General features: G+C 48.8%; 1 protein-coding gene across 1 annotated transcript in view; it reads right to left on the bottom strand.

Annotated features, from left to right (window-relative positions):
* Window positions 1-3,608: 3,608 nt before the first annotated feature.
* Window positions 3,609-23,254, bottom strand: part of LOC142582052 (uncharacterized) — a 37,500-nt gene continuing 17,854 nt past the window's right edge. The window contains exons 4-5 of the mRNA XM_075691474.1: window positions 5,038-5,256; window positions 3,609-4,417 (exon numbers count right to left, since the gene is read on the bottom strand). Of these exons, the coding sequence (XP_075547589.1) occupies window positions 3,713-4,417; window positions 5,038-5,256 (924 nt within the window). The 3' untranslated portion in view covers window positions 3,609-3,712. The remainder of the gene's footprint in view (window positions 4,418-5,037; window positions 5,257-23,254) is intronic.

The raw sequence follows: 23,254 nt of genomic DNA, 5'->3' as shown, positions 1-23,254 counted from the left end.
TTGGACGGATGAGGCTCATTTCACAAGAAACGCACACGTTAATCTTCACAACGCGCATTACTGGAGTGATAGACATCCCAACTGGCTGACACAAACACGACACCAGTACCAGAGGTAGTTCATTGTGTGGTGCGGTATTTGTGATGACATCATCGGACCCACCTTCTTTGACAACACAAATGACGCAACGACATCCTAGAGGGCACTGTGAACGACGTCTGTTGCAACGTTCCACTTGTACACCTTCTGAACATCTGGTTTAAACACAATGGTGATCCAGCGCATAGTAGTAATTAGCCTCGAGCGTGGCTCGACAAGCTTTTACCTGGATACTGCATTGGCCGGCACGGACCTGTACCCTGTCCTGCAAGGTCGCCGGACATGGCACCGCTGGACTTTTTCTTGTGGGGCTTCATGAAAGTTTGTGTGTATAGTAGCGAAACTACAAGGTTTCGATATTCCAACGTCGTTGGCCAAAGCTACAACAGCACAAGTGTTGGAAAGACGCAAAAAAAATTTAATTAAACGCTGCTGGGTGGTTGGGAGGACCGGATTGCTGTGGCATCGCAAGGGATATGTGTGAAACACGGAATGCCTATACCATATAGAGTTTCTCAGTATATTACCTAGAGCGAAATCTGGCGCTGCTGCGCTGTGGTATGCATTGGAATGCTAGTATATTGCGACTTCGGAATGGCATCGTTCTCGTACAGCCAGGCAAGCACCGTTCCGTCTATCACAATCACTCATTTTCTACTAAAACTGCACGTAAAGAGCTGTTTTAGCTTTATTATTACACAAAAATATGTTTTGTTTAACTATAAGAACTTGTTATTCATTGTACAATTATATGATACGTAAAAAGTATTAACGGGCCGCTAAAGTTGGAGGACAGACGACAAGATTCGCGCTCGCTTTGAAAGAGTTAGTCGTCTGTTCTTGCTTTACTTCCCTTTGTCGTGAATATGCATTGTAGGTGAGTAAAGACTTAATTTGCGTGAGTGAAAACATTTTATCAAGATTTTACTTTAAGAACGCGTTATTTGTGTAGCCATATCCACGTTTTAGACGAAGCCTCTTACAAAAACAGCCAACACAAGCCTCGCAGACACATATACCGTCATTCCCACGGCGGCACGGCGCCCCTTAAGTAACTCCCATAGACGGTGGCGCCAGATTTCCCTCTAGGTGTTATAGTGAGAAACTCTATGGCCTATACCGCTCCCTTTTCGGTAGCGACATATCCACATTGAAATCACAGACAACAAGGGTAGTGTCATCGCAGCAAATTCACGCAAAGCGAGTAGCCGTGATCCTTACGGGACCATGAGACATTGCATTTTCTGCTTGCTTACGGGAGTAGGAGCCATTGATGCTGACAGTTTTCGACATGCTCTTCTGTATGTTGTATGCATGATAACAAAGGAATTTAAGCACTTTTCGCTTCACTTTGCTGAGTTCCTGTAGCCTCTGCCTTACGGGGCTATGAGCCATTATATTTTTTTGCTTGCGTGCGGGAGCATTAATGCTTACGGGGATACGAGAAATAAATGATGGTAGTTTTTCACGCAGAACAAAAATGCGTGGAACCCTAGCCCATGTACAGCTTCGCTGTCAAAAAAGAAAAATACAAGAATAAAGAAGGACAAGAACAAGCAGCAGACTTCTGCGACCTTGCAGTTGCAATGGTGAGAGAGACAACTTTATTCGTCACAGTGCGAAGCTAATTCATGGGCTCCTCAGGAAGGCTAAATGACCGCCAGATGATGCATGATGGCAACTTCCTAGGCTCTCTCCACGGCTTGGACTTGCACGTCCGGGTTGGAGCTAAGCAGCACTTCCTCCCACGATGAAAATGATGGAGAGACCAGAAGATCAGGAGACGGGGGTTACGTCTCACAGTCTCACAGGATGCGACTGAGCGTAGCGAGCTCGCCGCACAGCTGGCAGTACGGACTTACTATGTCCGGGGAAATGTGCGAGTATACATAGGGGGTGCTGGTATTTGTGTGTCAACTGTGACAGGTGATCTGACTCTTGTTTAGTTTGCTGTGGGGTGTGGGCCTGGTGTGTCGTGAGTGCAGGACTTTGTTTGAGGTCCCCGGTTTTGTCAGGCCCTCCGCTCGGCTGATGAATCCTCGAGCATGTTGGGGGCCGCTTCTTTGCCTGCATTCCCCGCGTGAGTCGGGAACCATATCAACTCTATTGAGCGTGGTTCTTCTCTGTTGTATACTAACTGTAGGAGATTTAGCGTGGTCTGTGTCAGTTGGATGGAAGATTTCGGTTGCCTCTAAATAAATCCCATAATTTGAACACACTCCGGTATGACTTGCTCGTTGCAAGTTTGCGGGCATATAACGCTTTCTATCGCTTTCTTTTTCTTTATATATACTGCGATCCCAAAAAGGGACATTAGCAGGGTGCGTTCATACAGTCGAGAGCATTAGAAACAATTGACAGAAAGAGAAAACAAATAAACATCCACTGAAACGCATAGGTAAGCAACACCAGGATGAAACAAGGAAACAGAACTACGAGTTGCCCAAGGAAATCTATAGAATGATTTGCAATAATTTCTGACGCACTAACTTTCGAGATATGCGATTCGAACTTTTCGAGAGATTGCTGCAAAATGACATTTCACTACTTGTTTCACTTGCTTGACGTTCTTCGTCAAAAGGAGTACTAGAAGGAGATGCGCGTTGGAAAAGGTATTATGACTAGGTCATTAATTTTTCTTCTAAACTAAAGCTAGGAAAAGGATAAAATTAGCAAGGTGTACCTTTTGCGGCAGTTATCTCAAAAACTTTAGCCACGAAAATATATTTGTTTCACTCAGAGAAAGTATATTAGTGAGAAAATAAAAGTAAATGTGTTTGAACCTCCCACAGAGTGCTCAACGCCCCGTAACTGTGACGTCAGGGGTTAACATTGATAGAAGATATCTACGCGCAGCTCGCACAAAAGTGAGAGAGCATGGTACAGACAGATAGCGCTGATGCACAAATGAAAGCTTTATTCTCATTATGTGTGTTAGAAGCACCTGTGCAGGCAATTTATTTAAGGGAAAACACAAACAATTTGTGCAGTAAGGAGTAATCTACACGGTAACTAGCAACACACCGACACGACTTGCACATTACTCCTGCACAATAAGTACTTACGCGCTATTCCGAATTTTAGAGCACTCCGGTGTTATATCTTTTTTTTCATCAGAGAATAAACTGCACAAGTATCTATATCACGTTTAGCGACAGTAGGTTTTAGTTGTGGGTTGTAGAATATTAAGCACGCAAATTGACATTTTTGTGGAGCTCCACCCACACCAAGTACTGTGCGTATACCTTAGTTCTTGGAAGCTTCTTTGGTGGTTTTGTTCCAGGACACGAAACGCGATTTCATCGCACCAAAGTTTCAAAGTAATGAATGAATGAATGAATTTACTGACAGAAAATGCCTGCCTGGAACAAAATTGACGCTGGCTATCTAATGCAGACCGCATCATCAAGGATCTCTATCGCGTATATTATAATGCGCATAACAGTCATCATTGAATACCCTTAATTATTCACGAACTTAACAAAAATGGCAGCTTTTTTGCGGAGAACTCAGTTTGGTGAAAAATTTTATTTCAGGCAAGACAAAAAGAAAATGCCAGAAAAGAAAGCCCCAAGTCGGCGTAATCACCGCTCCTTGCATGCAGCCACGTGCGTCACCCTGGCGAGTTGGTGCCATCGTAGCGTTTTCCGGTCTCCCACAGCTGCCGTATGAAGCTCGACAAGTGGCCGCCGCCGTGCTGGCCGTGCTCCATGCCAGCGTCGGCAGCGCTGCTTCGCTGGGGCCGGTGAGCGGGCGACAGTGCGCGAAGACTGCTGGCGACATCGCCCGCGTGCACACTGAAGCTGGCAGTAGAAGGGGGATACCAGCCATCAGAGACCCTGGAGTAGAGGTGGTGTTCCAGTGAATACCCAGTGGCCAGGTCGATTGTGGCGGTCGAAGTGTGCGCTCCTGCAAGTGCAGCTGCGTTCGATGAGGCAGGTGGCGTCACCGGCAGCGGGGCAGCAGCGGCCAGCATCTCTGAGACGGTCGGCACGCTCAATCGCGTGGAAGTGGACGTTAGAGTTGGTGCCACGCGAAAAGCAGAGTGAGACCGGCTCCTTGGTAAGGGAGGCTCTGACGACTGTTCCACACCGAACTCGAATGTAAGCTGCGGTTGGCGTGCAGTGCGGAGGGCGGAGCTGGGGGTCGAAAATGACACCCTTGTTGGACCTGGTGCTCCTGCGTCGATGGCACTGGTTTCTGGTGGCGTGGTATTCTTGAAGTGCGACCTGCAGCACGGCCCGTCAGTGTCGTGGAATATCCTGGCCGTGGGGCTGTCATTTGGAAATAACTTGAAAGCCGATGCACAGTGTTGTACCTGCATGTATCAATAAAACCATGTTATAGAAGTGAAAGGAGGACTCGTGCGTTTTCTTGTGCCTATATATGCCGTAATGAACGCAACGGTGGACGGTAATCTGACCGATGTAGCAACTGGAAATACAGCGGATGAACCTACTTCCGAGTTATCGCCTTGCCATAAGTATAGCGTCCTCTTCCATGAGGAAGTGTGTAAACAGCATCTTTATGACTACTCTGCAGTCAGAACCATTCGACATGCCTTTTAATACGTTACCTCTCACTTCGAGTTCGAAAAACCTTTTTAAGGGACTAAGCCCAATGTTCAGTGGCCAAAAGTCTATGGTTTCATTACATTATAGTGGCAGCGAGTATGGCAGGTTAAAAGCAATAGTAATCTGTTAGTCAACATAGCTTCTCGTACGATTCCTTACTCGAAGTCTCCCATTGTCTCTGTGTAGCAGAAGAGGATCTCAACGGCTATGTTTATGCTCTCCACATGCGCTAGTAGTTATTGTGCAGCCATAAACAGATCATGGCTGGAATGTTTTCGCCACCATCTATTGTGTGAAAAACGGTTCTTCTATATGTGCATCAATGGCGAGGAGATGTGATTTGACTACAACAGCGTGCGCTTACCGGTTCTTCTTCCTGTGGCTCCAAGATGGAGAAAGAAAAATCGGCAGGTAAGCGCCACGAAGAACTGCTGGCACCAGGTGCGGACAACAGCGCTCGACGCCCAGAAGGCAGCGATTCGCTGACTCGGCTGTCGCTGCTTGTGGTAGAGTTGAGTTGTCGCCAAGGGGGCAGCCTGCTGTCTTCTGTGTACTCCCATTGGTACGTACCCCTTCCAGACGACTGACAAGCAAGAAGGAAATTGTAGAAAGCACTAAAAATTAGTTTAGGCTCCGCGCTTTTAGGTGCCACACACTATGCTCAAATTATGAGGCCCGCCGAAGTGGTATAATCTCGACCACGTGGAGTATCTTAGCGTGCAGCTAAAAGTACACGAGCATATTTTTTTTTGCATTTTGCACCCAAAACGCGGATGTCGCAGACGTGATTTCACAAAAGCACAGCAACGTAGCGCTATATCGACTAGGCTACCACGGCGGGTAAAAAAAAAAAGTATTGAAGGCAGTGAACAAAAAAATAAAGGTCCTTCTTTCTCAAGTTTCCTTTCCTTATTCGCGTTTTTAAAATTCTTTAATTTGTTTGTGCAAGAAAATATAAAAGGCTTCAGCTCAAAGCAGGGGAAATATTGTCACGAGGAGAGACGTATGAAGAACACAGATGGAATATTGAGAAAGACGACACTAACTTTTATTGGGAGAACCTGTGCCCACAGAAAGAGGCTACACTTAAAGAACGGCGACAACGGCGAACAGTCGGTGATCGCAAAAATCTGATCAGCGGGTCAAGCGCGTCGGCTTTTGTAGATCAGTCGTCAAATGTTCCAGAGTAACCGCTGGGACCCGCGTGCCTTCCACAAAGTTCTACACAATTCGCCCCGTGCATACATGAAATCAGATTATACAAGGTTCGGCGACAACAGACAGCCGATAGAAGCATCGATAACATTCTAGAAATTTCCGATACGTGTAGACGCGTCCTACGCTGAACGATAACATTGCTTAGACGTCAAAAGCGCTCACCCGCAAAAGATAAACGAGTTCACGTGTAAATTCCCGCCTCTCAAAAGGCATCGTCCCGATGCTACAAAGATAACAGGAGAGTGAAACACAAAAGGTCATTTGTTAAACAAAGTAACAAAGCAACAGAAAACAAAGCCTAAGGTAACACAATAAAAAAAGTCCAAAGTTCAGCTATGCGACGTCGCCAAAGTTCATTAGCGCTGGTGGAACGGCTTAAGTCGCACAGCATGGACTACTTCAGGTTGTGAGCGGCGCCGCTGTGATAGCGAAATGCCGTCTGGCACGACCTAATAGTCAAGTGCGCCAACGCGTCGGATGATCTTGTATGGTCCGAAATAGCGGCGTAAAAGCTCCTCGCCCAGTCCTCGTCAGCGTATAGGGGTCCAAACCCAAATACGGTCGCCGGGCTGGTACTCGACTTAGCGTCGTCGAAGGTTGTAGTGTCGGCTGTCGGTCCTCTGTTGGTTCTTGATCTGCAGGCGGGCGAACTGTCGGGCTTCTCCGACGCGATGGAGATAGGTGGCGACGTCAAGGTTCTCTTCGTCACAGACGTACGTACGGCTGCATGGCGTCTAGAGTAGTCGTCGCATTGCTGCCGTAAACCAGCTTGAGCGGCGTGATACGTGTTGTTTCTTGCACCGCCGTCTTTTAAGAAAAGGTTACGTAGAGAAGGACCGCATCGCACGTCTTGTGCTCGCGTCGACGTACATTGCTAGCATGTCGGCGAGGGTTTTGTTCAGGCGCTCCGTGAGACCATTCGTCTGCGGGTGGTAGGCAGTTGTCCTGCAGAATGGCTGCAGAATTGCAGAATGGCTTGGGTGAGCTCTGCTGTAAAGACCTTTCCTCTGTCGGTGATGACTTCTGGTGAACCATGTCGCAGGAGGATGTCCTCGACGAAAAATTTCGCCACTTCGGCTGCGCTTCCTTTCGGTAAAGCTTTAGTTTCAGCGAAGCGGGTGAGATCATCCGTCGCCACGACGATCCACTTATTTCCGGATGTTGACGCCGGAAATGGTCCCAACAAATCCCTCCTCATCTGCTGAAATGGTCCGCAAGGAGATTTGATCGGCTGTGGTAATCCTGCTGGCCTTGTCGGTGGTGTTTTGCGTCACTGACAGTCTCTGCATGTCTGGACGTAACGGTCGACGTCGGTGGTCAGACGCGGCCAGTAATACCTTTCCTGTATCCTCGACAGCGTCCGGGAGAATCCAAGGTGCCCAGCGGTTGGATTGTTATGTAGGGCTTGCAGTACTTCTTAAGAGGAAGCTTTGGCTCGGGTGCTCCTATTTAAATACATGTAAAAGCAGAATTCGTTTTTCTCTGCAACCACTGCACCAAATTTGACGAAATTTGTTGCATTTAAAAGAAAAACTTAAAATCTAGTGACTGTTGGTTTCGGATTTTTGAGTTAGGTTGTCAATTTTTTATTAAAAATTGGCAAAAATCGAAAATTTTCAAAAAACGGAACTATCAAGTTTACAACTCTGTAACTTAATCACTAAATATGATAATACAATTCTGTGAATTGCACCTAATAGTACATCTAAAGCGGACAAAATTGATATGTTACACATGAATATAAAAAATTTAATCATAGGGAAATACAACTTTTGCAAAACCGTTGTAACCAACGTAACACATTCACGTAAGATGTAAAATGACATATTGAATTTGTCCGCTTTGAATGATCTAATGAATGCCGTTTACAGAACCGCGATATCTGCTCTTGATGCAGAGTTATGAATTTGTAAACTTCGTGCTTCTATTTTTTTCAAACTTTCGAATTTTTGAAAATCTTTTTAACAAAATTCAGGACCTAAATAGAAATTCCGCGACCAACAGTCACTAGAATTTCACTTGCCCTCTCAAATGCAACAAATTTCATTAAAATCGGTCGAGGGGTTACATCAGAAAAACGTTTTTGCGTTTTTACATGTATTTGAATAGGCCGCGTCGGAGTTGGGCCCGAGCTAAAGCTTCCTCTTAACGCAGCGCTAACGGAAAAACAAGAAGGTAGTTGGAGCGGACTGGTGAGAAGTTCTTGACGAGGAGGTTGTTTTGTAGCGTGAACGAAGACAATCCAGGCTTAAATGCCCTAGGGACAACATCGGTGTTCCCTTCCAAATACTCGACGAGGCCTTTTTGCTCCGGGTCTGCTCGTTGTTGTTTAGTGAAATCTTCCACGCTTATTATTTCAAGGAAGGCGTCGTCGTCTTCGTCGTCCTGAGGCGGGGAATCTATGGGGGCGCGTGATAGGCAGTCGGTGTCAGTGTTTTCGTCAGGACTTGTAGATTACCGTGACGTCATATTCTTGCAGTCTGAGGCCCCACTGCGCCAGCCGTACTGAAGGGTCCTTTAAGTTAGCTACCCAACACAACGCCTGATGGTCGCTGACCACTTTGAATTGCCTGCCATATAGGTAAGGGCGGAATGAGCGGGACTGCTCACTGACTGGCGCCGGGCTGGGCCAGTGTATGGACGGTGCTGCGGCGACAGGCAGCGGCCTGGTGACGGCGAACGGGACGGTCGTCGAGGGCTCCACTGAGTAGCGGCGAGGTAGTTGGCGATGTCACGAAGGCTTTCACGTACCCTAGGGCGCGCTGCATTGACGGCGAAGCCTCGAATCCCAGGTCGCAGTATGGGCGACGGCGGTACACATGGCCGGTTTTGTCAGAGTGGTAGCAGAGCGGGCGGTGGTCGGGGGCGCGCCAAATGTTTGTATTCCTCGCGTAGGTGCGCTGGGCGAAGGTTCGGCGTGGTGGCGGCGGCGGCGGCGGACGACGGAATTGGGGCGTTACAGGGCCCTGGCGCGATCGCGGAGGGGGACCTTGATGGCGTGCGATAGCGGCGTAGGTCATTGCTTCTGGCTGGGAATGCGTTAATTGAGGTTGCTCCTCAGGAACTCCAAGCGATCGCTGAACCTCATCTTTCATGATGTCAGCCATCGAGGCCACTTGAGGCTGCGACGAAGGCAAGACCGTGCGCAATTTTTCGCACACAATTGCCCTGACGGTCTCTCGCAGACCACCGGAGCCCAGTGCTTGGATGGCGCACTGAGGCGTGAGAACTTGGCGGTTATATTGCCTAGTGCGCAATTCTAAAGTTTTCTCAATCGTCGTTGCCTCTGTGAAGAACTTGGCTACGGTCTTCGGTGGGTTTCAGATCAGTCCGGCGAAAAGTTCTTGCTTTACGCTTGGCATCGAGAAACGCACTTTTTTCTCTTCGGACATTTCCGGGTCAGCGTGCCGGAAAAGACGGGTCATCTCTTCCGTGAAGATGGCGATTGTCTCATTGGGTAGTTAGCCTCGGGCTTCTAGCAGAACTTCGGCTCTTTCTTTACGTACAACGCTCGCGAACGTGCTCAGGAAGTTACTGCGGAACAGGTCCCATGTCGTAAGGGTGGACTCCCTGTTCTCGAACCAAGTCCTCGCGGCATCTTCCAAGGAGAAGTACACATGTCGTAGCTTATCCTCAGAGGTCCAGTTGTTGAAGTCGAGATGCTTTCGAAGGTTTAGATCAGGGTTTCCGGATCCTCCGACGTAGCTCCACGGAAGTTAGGAGGCTCTCTGAGCTGTTTAAATACCATGGGTGACACTGGGGCTGCCACTGTGGTTGCTTTGGCCACAATCTTCATGGTCTTCTCAGGTAGAAGTCCGTGCTCCGGGGGTAGCTGCTGAAGATGGCGGCTCGCTCGATGGTCCAGGGCTACGCTAGTGTTCTTTTTGAGGTCTGGGCTTGGATCACGCGTTGTCAGGGGCGTCCGGTACATGAACGAAAAGCACCCCCACCAGATGTCACGTGGAGTGACGTACGAAGAACACAGTATCAATACTGTGAAAGACGAAAGTAACTTATTGGGCGAAGCTGTGCCGCCAAAAACAGGCTACACTGAAGGAACGTCGACAACGGCGAACACAGTCGGCGATCGTCAACATCGGATCAAAGCGTCAAGCACGTCGGCTTTTATAGATCAGTCGTCGAATGTTCCAGAGTAACCGCTGGGACCCGCGTGCCTTCCAGAAAGTTCTACACCATTCGCGTCGCGGGTACATGCGATCGAATTACACAAGGTTCGGCGACAACAGAAAACGGATAGAAGCATCGATAACATTCTAGAAACTTCCTATACACGCAGACGCGTCCTGCGCTGAGCGATAACATTTCTTAGACGTTAAAAGCACTTACCCGTAAAATATAAACGAGTTCACGTGTCAATATTGACAAACAATGCAACTGAATCAGCCCAGGGAGCCACCGACCTTCCACGGTTGAGCGTTTGAAAACGTGAAAAACTGGGTGGAAATGTATGGAAAAATTACTGCGTTTAACAACGGCAACAGCGACGACAAACTGTGCCATTTTTATTTCCTGTTGGAAGACGCCGCCAGGACGTGGTTCGAGAATCGACAAACCACCTTAACAATGTGCGACCTATTTTGCCGCGAGTTCATACCTTCATGAACGTCGTGCGCGAAGAGCTCGCTCAAGTTCTGCGGGAAACCGGAAGGCAACTGACCAATGAGACAATCACCATCTTCGTGGAAGAGATGGTCCATCTTTTTTGACACGCCGGCCCGTAAATGTCCGGGGAGAAAAAAATACGCTTGCCATTGCGGAGCGTAAGGCAAGAACTTTTGCGGCATTGTTCGACAACCCCCGAAGAGCGTAGATGACTTCTTGACAGAGGCAACGACGATTGAGGAGACGCAGGAAATGTGCACCTGCCAATGCAACCGCCAAATGGTTTCCCCGAAGACCGAAATTCAAGCATTAGGCTCCGACGAGCTCCGAGAGAGCAGTAGAATTGTCACAGGCGAGAACTCTGCAATTTGTTCCCTTCAGACAGCTTCAAGCAGCATCCAGACCCGCCGTGGTTGCTCAGTGGCTATGGTGTTGGGCTGCTGGGCACGAGCTCGCTGGATCGAATCCCGGCCACGGCGGCCGCATTTCTATGGGGGCGAAATGCGAAAAACCCGTGTGCTTACCCCTACAAAAATTTTTGTAGGAAGTCTATAGACAGTCTATAGACGTCTATAGACTGTCTATAGACTTTTTACAAAAATTTTTGTAAGGGTAGATATAGGTGCACGTTTAAGAACCCCAGGTGGTCGAAATGTCCGAGTCCTCCACTACGGCGTGCCTCATAATCAGAAAGTGGTTTTGGCACGTAAAACCCCATAATTTAACTTTTAAGTAGCATCCCTTGCTGGCATTGTCCGAGAGGTAATTCTGCAGTAACCTGGAGTCACCAAATAGCCGCGGACTCATGTGGATGCGGAGACCTACGTCGCCGAAGCCTGCCATCACGCTCCCCCACCGCGCCCGTGCCAGAGCCCGCTAACGCTGCAGTTCCGTCGTCCGCCAGCTCGTCCTCCCGTCCCAAGCGCAGCTACCCAAGGAAGACAGATGTATGGCGCACTCCTGACCACGACCACGTCTGCAACCACTGCGAAGAAGCGGGCAACTGCTACCGCCGGTGCGCCAGTGCCCATACCGTGACTTGAGACTGCGAGGTTTCGCCGTCAACGTGTCCCGTCCACAGAGTGGCGAACGGCCTCATTATATCACCGACTACACTTCCACAACACGGAGGAGACCTCGACGTCCTTCGCGTTCGCCATGACCAGTACGCTCCCTGTCGCGGCAGCGCCGACTGTACGCAGGACCTGCCCGTGGCTGGTCCGTAATCCCACATCCGGAAAACTAAACCCACCAACCGATAAATGTGCGGTTTCTTTAAGTCCAATTACTGAAAATCCTCCACTGACGACGACATTACGAGGTATATCTCGAAGACGCAGAAACGACAGGCTAACATTCCGACGAAGCCTCGAACCCAAGTATACGCCGACAAAAGCAGACCTGACGACGAGACGTACCAGCCAGAGAACAACGCGATGCAGCCGTGACCAGACACCACGACCGAATACAATGCAAGGCAACGAACCAACGACCACGACGTGCTTCTCGACGGCCACACCGTCGCCGCTCTAGTAGACACAGCATCCAACTACACCACCATCAGTGCGCCTTTCGTTGAGTAGCTGAAGAAAGCGAAGACAACTAGGAAGAACTCTTATATCCGGAGAGCTAGAGGGCACTTTGTAACGCCGACTGGAATCTGCACAGCAAGAGTTATAGGTCATAACCGCACTTACATTACAGCCTTCTTTATCCTTCAAGTGTGCTCACGTGACATAATTCTCGGCATGGGCTTTCTGAAACAACATGTTGCGGACATTGACCAAAAATCGAAGTCAGTCGATAACGCTGCCCACAGACCAAGTGGTTCCACCTGAGAGAAATTCCAGTCAGCGTTCCTTGAGATTACATGAAAATCACGTCAGCGTCCCACCTCGCTCCAGTATTGGTATTTTCGTCGGTACCGATACACTTGCAGACGTAGGAGGCCTTACCGAGGGCGACCAAGGTCGTGTATTATTGAAGCTAACGAATCTTAACCTAAACCGTACGATTACAAATGGTATAGCAAATTTTTTTAACGCACCGAAGTGAATCGGTCTACGTGAGTGGGTACTCATCTTCACTTTCGCATGTAAAATCCGGTGTACCACAGTGTTCGGTCCTGAGTCCAATATTGTTTCTTATCTATATTAAGGATATAGGAAACACTATCTTCTACAACCAGGTTATTCGCAGACGACTATATCATCTACTGACGAATTAGTAACGCCGAAGACGATAACTTATTACAGGTAGACCTCGACAAACTCGCATATCGGCATTGCCAGTGGCAAATGTACATCAACATTTCTAAAACTCAGGCCATGACGTTCACGAGAGCACATAACCCGGAATTGAGCTACTACACAATTCAGCGAATCCCTGTTGAGAATGTATCCACACTGAAATATCTCGGAGTTCATTTATCCTCTGATATATCTTAGAACGAGCACATTAATGCCATATCCAGAAAGGCATCCAAAACACTCTGCTTCATTAAACGTAAGTTATACTTGGTGAACTCTGCTACTAAGTTATTAGCATACACTACGCGTGTTCGTTCAAAGCTAGACTACGCATTTATTATTTGGAATCCGTATAATCCTATCTGATCGATCAACTCGAAGCAATACAAAATAAAGCAGCAAGATATATCACAAAGAAATACTCGCGAAACTACAGTGTTACCGATATCAAGGAATCACTTTCATTGCTTCCAGAAGAGGGTTGTAGCGCCGAAAAAAACAACACACTGCAAGCGAGACGGGACAGACGCAACTTCCAATTGTTTATTCAACGCGTATGCGAATGAATATCAGGACAAATAAAGATGGGTAGCAAGAACCACACACGCGCACGAGGTTTTTTCAAAAAGCGGATAAAGATGGGTGAGGTACACACGTATCTCACGCCTGTGTATCTAAAAAAGCAGTTTCATTCTTATAAATGGAGATAGATGGGGCGCTAACACAATCGCTACTGTTTCTTTCAATATAGTAGGCCTTTAACAGTTCACGGGCTGTCTGGTCCTTACTTCTGTTTAAAACCTTTGCTTCTTTCAGCCTTGCCACACACTTAATCTTCCTTTCTTCTCCGCAGGCTTTACAGTGATGCGGCAGATGAGAACTAGTGCCATTTTTTAAATCCCGATTATGTTCCGCTAATCGGTCGTTAATACAACGGCCGGTTTGTCCGATGTACTTCACTCCGCATGTGAAAGGTATCTGGTATACAACTCCCACGGCACATTTAACAAGCGGGGCTGCATGTCTCTTTTTACAGTCAGTTTTGTTTACCTTGTTGGGATCAGTTTTAACGCACAAGTCAGCCAGTTTCTTTGGGGCGGAAATAAACCACAGGAACCTTATATTTTGTCGCTACATGCGTCAAATTGTGCGCTACCTTATGGGTGTACGGGATGACAACCGGTCTACTTTTGCTTTTGGGGACGTCACCTTGGTCGCCCTTCTTTGTACTTTCTTTTTTCAATTTTCGCAGCAAGGCTCCAGCTACTCCGGTTAAGATCGAGGTTGGAAAGCCTGCTTTTTCCAAGTTCCGAATCTGGGTGTGAAAGCTTTCCTCTGCCTTATGGCAACAATATTTCTTCAGCGACGCTTTACTGTCTTTGAATGGGAGGAATCATAGGGCATTAGTTCTTTTTGTTCGCGAGGTCGATACATCCAGCAAAAGCTTTGGTCATTAAGGGTGATGTCAATGTCTAAAAACTGCAATCCGTTGCCTTGGGCAAGCTCATGGGTGAAGTCCAAACCTTTTCCAAGCAGTTTAAAACCAGATAAAACTTCTTCCACTATTTGTGGGTAAGATGAGGAAACCTGTTGCTTTAAAATAATTAAAAAATCGTCAACATATCTAAATGTTTTCAGCATTTTGGCTGAAACTTTCGACGAAGCCAAAGTGCTGAAAACTTTTAGATATGTTGACGATTTTTTAACTATATTAAAGAAACAGGTTTCCTCATCTTACCCACAAATAGTGGAAGAAGTTTTATCTGGTTTTAGACTACCTTGAAAAGGTTTGGACTTCACCCATGTGCTTGCCCAAGGCAACAGATTGCAGTCTTTAGACACTGACATCACCCTTAATGACCAAAGCTTTTGCTGGATGTATCGCCCTCGCGCACAAAAAGACTAATGCCATATGATTCCTCCCATTCAAAGATAGTAAAGCGTCACTGAAGAAATCTTGTTGCCATAAGGGAGAGGAAAGCTTTCACACCCAGATTCGGAAGTCGGAAAAAAGCAGGCTTTCCAACCACAATCTTAACCGGAGTAGCTGAAGCCTTGCTGAGAAAATTGAAAAAAAAAACAAAGTACAAAGAAGGGCGACCAAGATTACGTCCCCAAAAGCAAAAGTAGACAGGTTGTCATCCCATACACCAATAAGGTAGCGCACAATTTGAAGCATGCAGCGACAAAATATAAGGTTCCTGTGATTTTTTCGGCCCCAAAGAAACTGGCTGACTTGTGCGTTAAAACTGATCCCAACAAGGTAAACAAAACTGACTGTAAAAAGAGACAGGCAGCTCCGCTTGTTAAATGTGCCGTGGGAGTCGTATATCAGATACCTCTCACATCCGGTAAGAAGTACATCGGACAAACCGGCCGTTGTATTAACGACCGATTAGCGGAACATTATCGGGATTTAAAAAATGGCACTGGTTCTCATCTGCCGCATCACTGTAAAGCCTGCGGAGAAGAAAGGAAAATTAAGTGTGTGGCAAGGCTAAAAGAAGCAAAGGTTTTAAACAGAAGTAAGGACCAGACAGCCCGTGAACTGTTGGAGGCCTACTATACTGAAAGAAACAGTATCGATTGTGTTAGCGCCCCATCTATCTCCATTTATAAGAATGAAACAGCTTTTTTAGATATACGGGCGTGAGATACGTGTGTACCTCACCTTTCTTTGTCCGCTTTTTGAAAAAACCACCTGCGCATGTGTTGTTCTTGATACCCATCTTTATTTGTCCTCATATTCATTCGCATACGCTGTGAATAAACAGTTGGAAGTTGCGCCTGTCCCGTCTCGCTTGCTGTGCGTTGTGCTATTTCGGCGCTACAACCCTCTTCTGGAAACATGCACCAACTAGCCCCCTAACAAGTATTACTCAGTTAACTTTCATAGCTCTCTCTACAAAACCGCCGACTAATAACATTGTTATCAGATTTTCACGTGCTTTATAATAGTAAATCCCTGGAGCGCGAATCTTACATCAATACAGCTCATAGTATATTTCAGCGTTTTGATCACCCATTTAAAGTGCAACCCTTTCTTGCTCGCACTAACCTGTATCGTCTTTCACCATTACTTTTGGCAATATATCATTGCAATAAAGTACCGAGGGACATTGCATCTGCCTTAACCCTGATGATTTTGTTAACAAGTTGAAGATTTTCCTAAATGTAAGATTAGTTCTGTGTTGAACGCTTACTTGCGTATGTTATTCTTTCTGTATATAATTATGTCACTGTATCTTACCAATGTTCTTTTCTGCATATTTGTAATTGTAACTGGCTCCCCTCTATGTAATGCCCCAATGGTCCTTTAGGGTATATGTATTGTAAAGGGGGTTTATTCGGGTCGTAGAGAAGCAGCGACCAACGCGGCAACAGCAGGTAGGGCGCAGCCAGCGAACGAACTGGGTACGAGCCACGCGATGGCAACGGGGCTTTTCAGCCTGCCGATCTTCTTCGTCACAATCACCCCCGGAATTGAAGAGTAGCCATCCTGGCGACCTAGGAAGAGGTGGGCGGATCGTAGTACTGCTTCAGCCGGTCAATGTGCACAGTCTCTCGCCCTCGTCGACGGAGATCGGGAGATAAAGATACGGGTTCGACCACGTAGTTGACTGGTGATGTTTCTGCAACCACGCGGTAGGGGCCGTGGTACTTCGGGAGGAGCGTGGACGAAAGGCCAGAAGCAGCAACAGGCGGGACCCAAAGCCACACGAGTGAGTCGACAGGGAAGGGGCGAGGGGGAGGTTTGAGGTCATGGCGCTCTTTTTGGCGGCACTGTTGAGCAGACGTCAAAGAACGGGCCAGTTGTCGGCATTTCTCGGCCCGCTCAGCAATCGCAGAAACAGGTGAGCATTCAGCAGGGTCCGGCCGGTACGGGAGAACAGTATCAATGGTGCTGAAGGGAGGACGGCCGTAAAGCAGAAAGAATGGCGAGAATCCAGTAGTGGCTTGAGAGGCAGTGTTATATGCGTAAGTGACGAATGGAAGTACAAGATCCCAGTTGGAGTGGTCAGATGCAACATACATTGATAGCATGTCACCAAGAGTTCTGTTGAATCGTTCTGTTAAGCCGTTGGTCTGTGGATGATAAGCAGTACTAGTGCGGTGAATAATTTGGCATTCAGATAGGAGTGACTGCCGGACGTCTGAGAGGAATACGCGGCCCCGATCGCTCAACAGTTCACGAGGGGCGCCATGGCGGAGAACGAAGTTGTTTAGTATGAACGAGGCGATGTCTTTTGCTGATGCAGCAGGCAAGGCGGCGGTTTCAGCACACGGTGTCAAATGATCTACGGCCACAACAATCGATCGGTTGCCAGCGCCAGTAGATGGAAGAGGCCCGTATAATCAATGCCGACGCGGTCGAATGGCTGAGCTGTGCAGGGAAGTGGTTGGAGAGGTGCGGTGGAGAGATGCGGGACACATTTGTGTCGCTGGCAGGCAATGCAGGAGCGCACGTATTTGTGGACGAAGGTGTACATCCCTCGCCAATAATATTGTAGGCGAAGCCGTGTGTAAGTTTTTGACACTCCGCCGTGACCACACTGCGGGTCAGAATGAAAAGCGGAGCATAAATCTTGTCGTAGGTGGCGAGGCACTACTAAGAGCCATTTGCTGCCGTCATTGTGGTAGTTACGGCGGTATAAAAGTCCGTCGCGGATTGCGAAATGCTGCGCCTGTCGGCGTAACGCTCGAGCTGCCGAAGTTGCCAGAGGATTTGACAAAAAGTCGAATATCATGACGATCCATGGGTCTTTTTGTTGCTTCGATGCCATGTCCAGGATGTCAAGTGGTGAGATGGGATGTCCAGAAATAGAAGTGCTGCTGTCTGAAGTAACTGGGGAGCGCGAGAGGGCGTCGGTGTCAGAGTGTTTGCGTCCAGAACGATAGACGACACGGATATCGTATTCCTGGATTCGGAGGGCCCACCGAGCGAGGCGGCCCGACGGGTCTTTTAGGTTGGACAACCAGCAAAGAGCGTGATGATCCGTCACCACGTCAAAGCGTCGACCGCAGAGATATGGACGAAATTTTTGAAGAGCCCATACGATAGCCAGGCACTCTTCTTCTGTGACTGAGTAAATGGCCTCAGGTTTCGTGAGGGCACGACTAGCATAAGCGACTACGTATTCGGCATTAGTGTTCTTGCGTTGTGCGAGCACGGCACCAATGCCGACACCACTGGCGTCAGTGTGAAGTTCTGTAGGTGCGCTTGGGTCAAAATGGGGCAAGACTGGCGGAGACGTGAGGAGGTGAGGAAGAGTCGTAAAGGCATCATCAGAGGCTTCCGACCAAGCAGAAAGTTCATTGTCGCCTTGAAGAAGTTGGTTAAGTGGTGCGATCACTGTAGCAAAATTGCGAACGAATCGTCGAAAATAAGAGCATAGGCCAATGAAGCTGCGTAGTGCTTTCAAGTTAGTGGGCTTCGGAAATTCGGATACGGCGCGAAGTTTATCAGGATGAGGAAGAATACCTTCTTTGGAGACAACGTGGCCTAATATAGTCAGTTTTCGAGCTGCAAATCGCCACTTTTATAAGCTAAGCTGGAGACCAGCATTCCGGAGAGAGGTCAAAACTTGATGTAAACGCCGAAGACGGGTCGGAAAATCAGGGGAAAAGACGACAACGTCGTCGAGGTAGCAGAGGCAAGCATGCCACTTCAGGCCACGTAGGATGCCGTCCATCATGCGTTCGAAGGTGGCGGGCGCATTGCACAGACCGAACGGCATCACAGTGAATTCATACAAGCCATCTGGTGTTACAAACGCGGTTTTAGAACAGTCAGCGTCAGCCATGGGCACCTGGCAGTAGCCAGAGCGGAGATCTAAGAAGGAAAAAAACTCCGCTCCTTGCAAACAGTCGAGGGCGTCGTCAATACGTGGCAACGGACATACATCCTTTCGGGTAATCTTGTTAAGCCTTCGGTAATCGACGCAAAATCGTATGGTGCCGTCTTTCTTTTTAACTAGGACGACTGGTGATGCCCAAGGACTACTAGAAGGCTGGATGACACCGCGAGTGAGCATATCGTTCACCTGGTCATTGATAACGCGTCTTTCAGTCCCCGATACTCGGTAGGGACGCTGTAGAATCGGTGCATGGCTCCTAGTGTCGATAGTGTGCGAAACAGTCGTTGTGCGGCCGAGTGATGTTGCTTGGCAATCAAAGGAGGAAGAGAAGCCTTGGAGCAAGCGAAGAAGTTCGTCGCGCTGCTTAGTTGTAAGGTCACTGGCAATAGCTGGCGCAAAAGAACGCGGTAGTGACTGTGGACGCGATGCCTCGAGAGCAGCAGTATAAGTGGAGTCGTCCAGCGTGTCAAATATTGAAGATGAGGTCAGTGGCTCTGCTGTGCCAAGGCTTTCACGGCCGCGTAAAGTAATTGGTTCAGCCGATGGGTTGGAGACGCACATGAGAGAGGCGCCAGCTTGGAACTCGAGGACGGCGAACGGCAGTGGTAGTGAACGGCGGCGAACTAAGAGTTCAGACGGAGCGAAGAGTACTGTGCCGTCATCAACATAGTCACAAGAGATACTGACAAGGGTGGAAGACCAGGCAGGTGTAACGGTGTCTTCTCAAACAGATTTTGCGGCAATGGTCCTTATGGTCAGTGATAGTATCAGTCGAAAACTGAAACAGCTCGATTTCGGCGCGGGCGCAGTCAATGATCGCATGATGTGTGGAGAGAAAGTCCCAACCTAATATGACGTCGTGTGAACATGATGGCAACACGATGAATTCTATGATATAGAAGACGTCCTGAATTACGACACGAGCAGTGCAGGCGCCGGATGGCTCGACGTGCTGCGCGTTGGCAGTTCAAAGAGACAGCCCAGAAAGCAGCGTCGTCACTTTTCCTATCTTGCGGCAAATACGGGCATCTATCGCTGAAAGTGCAGCGCCTGTGTCGACAAGTGCTAGCGTCAATGTTCCTTCTATTGCGACTTCAATAACGTTCTTCGGGGAAGTGTGAGGCATTATACATTTCGCTGGCACCGCAGTTCTCGCCTCCTGAACTGCGATAGTTAGTTTTCCTGGCGCAAAGGGCTCCGACGCCGGTGCATGGGGGAAAGCGAGCGGCGGAGAGGAGAAGGTGAACGGCGAGCGGCGGAGAATGCTGTGTCGTCAACAGGAGGAGATTCAAAGGTATCCGAATAGTTGCGGCGTTGTTAAAAACGTGGCGCGTATGGACGCACATTGTTGGGGACGTTCGGTGTAAGGAGGCGACAGTGACGTGCTACGTGTCCAGCACGGCCACAATAAAAACAAATCGGGCGATTATCTTCAGTGCGCCAATGATCTTGAGGTCGTGCATACTGCACCAGTGGCCGGACCGGAGCGGATACGGGCGGGCCCAAAGGCGGGCGAAGGGGACCGTAGGTCTGTGGTGCAGGCCTCGAAGCGACTTCGGCGTAGGTCAGGGGAGCGGCAACCGGGGCCTGCTGGAAAGAAGGTGGAATGTGGTCGGCTACCTGCTCCTTGATGACAGATTGGAGAGCGGGCGCCAACGGAGAATTCGACTGGCCGTGTGTGAAGGGAATCATAGAAAGCTGACGAGCCACCTCTTCACGGACGAACTCCGTGATCTGTAGCAGTAGCGACGTGTTATCCGAGGAAACAGCCGAGCTCGACATTGAAGTCGCCTGAGGAGGAGATTGGCGGGTGGCTAGGCGTTGTTTGCGGAGTTCGTCGAAGCTTTGGCAGAGACTGACGAGTTCAGAGACTGTCGCCGGATTTTTCGCCAACAGCATCTGGAAGGCGTCGTCTTCAATGCCTTTTAAGATATGGCGGATCTTCTCGGCATCAGCCATTGTGACGTCAACGCGGTTGCAGAGCGAAGCTTGCGAACGGCTGGGCGCCCGAATACCTCCGTCACGTTAGTTTTGAAGGCTGGCCACGTCGTGAGATCACGTTCATGATTGCGGTGCCACACTCTGGCGACACCGCTCAAATAAAACGATACGTAATTCAGTTTTTTTGGTGTCGTCCCAGTGGTTGTGGATGCTCACCCGGTCGTAGTCAGCGAGCCAGTCTTCTACATCATGGTCTTCGGTACCGCTGAAGATGGGTGGGTCGCGTTGACGCAACGGGCCGGGGCAGAACACGGTAGTCATTGGGGCAGCGGGCTGTGGTTGCGGTGGTCCTTCTTCCGGCATAATGAAGACAGGCTGCAGTGTCCGGTTGCGAAGTTCCAGAATTCCGGTTGTACCCTGCAGCTCCACCAATTGTAAAGGGGGTTTATTCGGGTCGTAGAGAAGCAGCGACCAACGCGGCAACAGCAGGTAGGGCGCAGCCAGCGAACGAACTGGGTACGAGCCACGCGATGGCAACGGGGCTTTTCAGCCTGCCGATCTTCTTCGTTACAGAATAAATAAATATTGTTCGACCGCGAAAGTTGCGAAGGAAAAGCGAAATTGGTGCAAACCAATTTCTTCCAGGATTTCAAGCACGTCCAGAAGGGCACGACGCCCGCATACCTCCAGGAAATTGTAGAAACCCGCAAGGTGTTCGCCCTCTCGGATTATGCCGCATCTATCTCAACGACAATAGTTCCCCAACCAGTCTTCGAGATGAATCCTATCCTCCCCGTGAATGCACAGCAACAGTTCGAAGGTCTTCTACAATACAAACACTGCTTTTCTACGTCATCGAGGATTCCGTGAACACCAGTTGCTGGTCATCGCATAACAACCGAGCAATCCGCTCAGTCGCTCTGCTGAAGAGCTTAAAGAAATTCGACGCAACAACCTGAAGCGATAAGGCAACAAGTCGATGAAATGCTGCGCGCGACATCATCGAGGCGTCTAAAAGCACGTGGGCATCTCCTGTAGTCTTGCTGAAGAAAAAAGACGGAACCCAGCGTTTCAGCGTGGAATGATTGTCGGTTGAACAAGCTCACAAAGAAGGGTGTATATCCCCTGCCACGCATTGACGACGCATTCGATCAGCTCTGCAACGCTAAGTACTTCTCGTCAATGGCTTTGAAGACTGGACACTGTGAAATAGATGTCGACTAGACGGATTGCGAGTAGACCGCCTTCATCACGTCGGGCGGCCTCTGCGATTTCAAGGTCAAGCCATTTGAACTGTGCTCGGCACCTGCAACGTTCCAGTCCTTGTTGAACACGGTGTTAGCAGGATTGAAGTAGGGAACCTGTCTCGTGTACCCGGATGACGTCAGCGTCTTCGCCGCGAATTCCGACTATCATTTTAGCCGGCTACGAACAGTAATAAAGTCAGGGCTCACTCTGAATTCGGAAAACTACCGCTTCACTTAGATGAGCTTCAGTTCTTGGGCCACGTTATCAGCAAATCCGGAGTCCACACTGATCTGCAGAAAACATCTGCCATGGTAAAATTTTCATAGCACAACGACAAGAAATGAGTGCGCCGATTGTTTGGCTTCTGTGCCCGTTACGGGCGATTTGTTAGGAACTTTTCCCGCATCGCCGAGCCGAGTTTGAGTAGGAAACGCCGCAAATCGAAGCGTTCGAAGAGCTTAAACGACGCCTGCAGTCACAACCAGTACTCGCCCATTTCGATGAAGAAGGCGACACTGAAATCCGCACCTTTGCAAGTAGCCTAGCCCTCGGCGCTATCGTAGTCCAGAGGAAAGAGATTTCAAAGGATCATTGGTTAGTCTAGCCAGTCGCTGTCGAAAGCAGCAGTGATTTATTCTACGACGAAAACAGGATGTCTTCCAATTATTTGGGCTACCCTGAAATTCTCTCCTTACCATTACGGCAGGTCTTTAAGGATCGTAAGCCACCACCGTGCCTTGCGTTGGCGGGTAAATTTAAAGGACCCTTCAGGATGCATCGTACGTTGGAGTCTCAACTCCACGAATCAGACATCACCTTCGCCTACACATCAGGTTGCAAGCACTCTGGTGCCGATTGACTATCACGCAGTCCCGATTGACCGGCCACCGCAAGACGACTAGGTGACTACGCCTGCTTAGAAACATCAAGCCCCGAAGGCTTCACTGAACAACAACGAGCAGACCCTCAGAGAAAGCACCTCGTCGAGTATTTGGATAACAGCACTGATGTTGTCCCTATGGCATTTAGGCTAGGGTTGTCTTTGTCTTCCTTGCAAAACGACGTCCACGTAAAGAACTCCCGAGACCACGCCAGCTAACTTCTCTTTGTGCACTTAGCATTCCGGCTTAAAATCCTGCACGCCATGCATTATGATCAAACAGCCGGGCACCTCGGATTTTCCCCTACGCTTGCAAGGATACAAGAGAAGTGCTGCTGACCGCGCCTCAACACCGACGTCGTCCGTTATGTCAAGACATTCCAGACAGTCAGTGACGCAAGACGTCACTGACACCACTAAGGCCAGAAGGATTGCTACAGCCAATACAGCCTCCGTTCCGACCGTTCTAACAAATCGGGATAAAATTATTAGGGCCATTTCCGACGTAAGCTTCCGAAAATGAGTGGATCGTCGTGGCTACCGACTATCTTTATCCACTATGCT

Source organism: Dermacentor variabilis, chromosome 5 (genome assembly GCF_050947875.1).
Source record: "Dermacentor variabilis isolate Ectoservices chromosome 5, ASM5094787v1, whole genome shotgun sequence".
NCBI lineage: Eukaryota > Metazoa > Arthropoda > Arachnida > Ixodida > Ixodidae > Dermacentor > Dermacentor variabilis.
The sequence above is the reverse complement of the archived record's forward strand: the minus strand, read 5'-3'. Positions and strand labels throughout refer to the sequence as shown.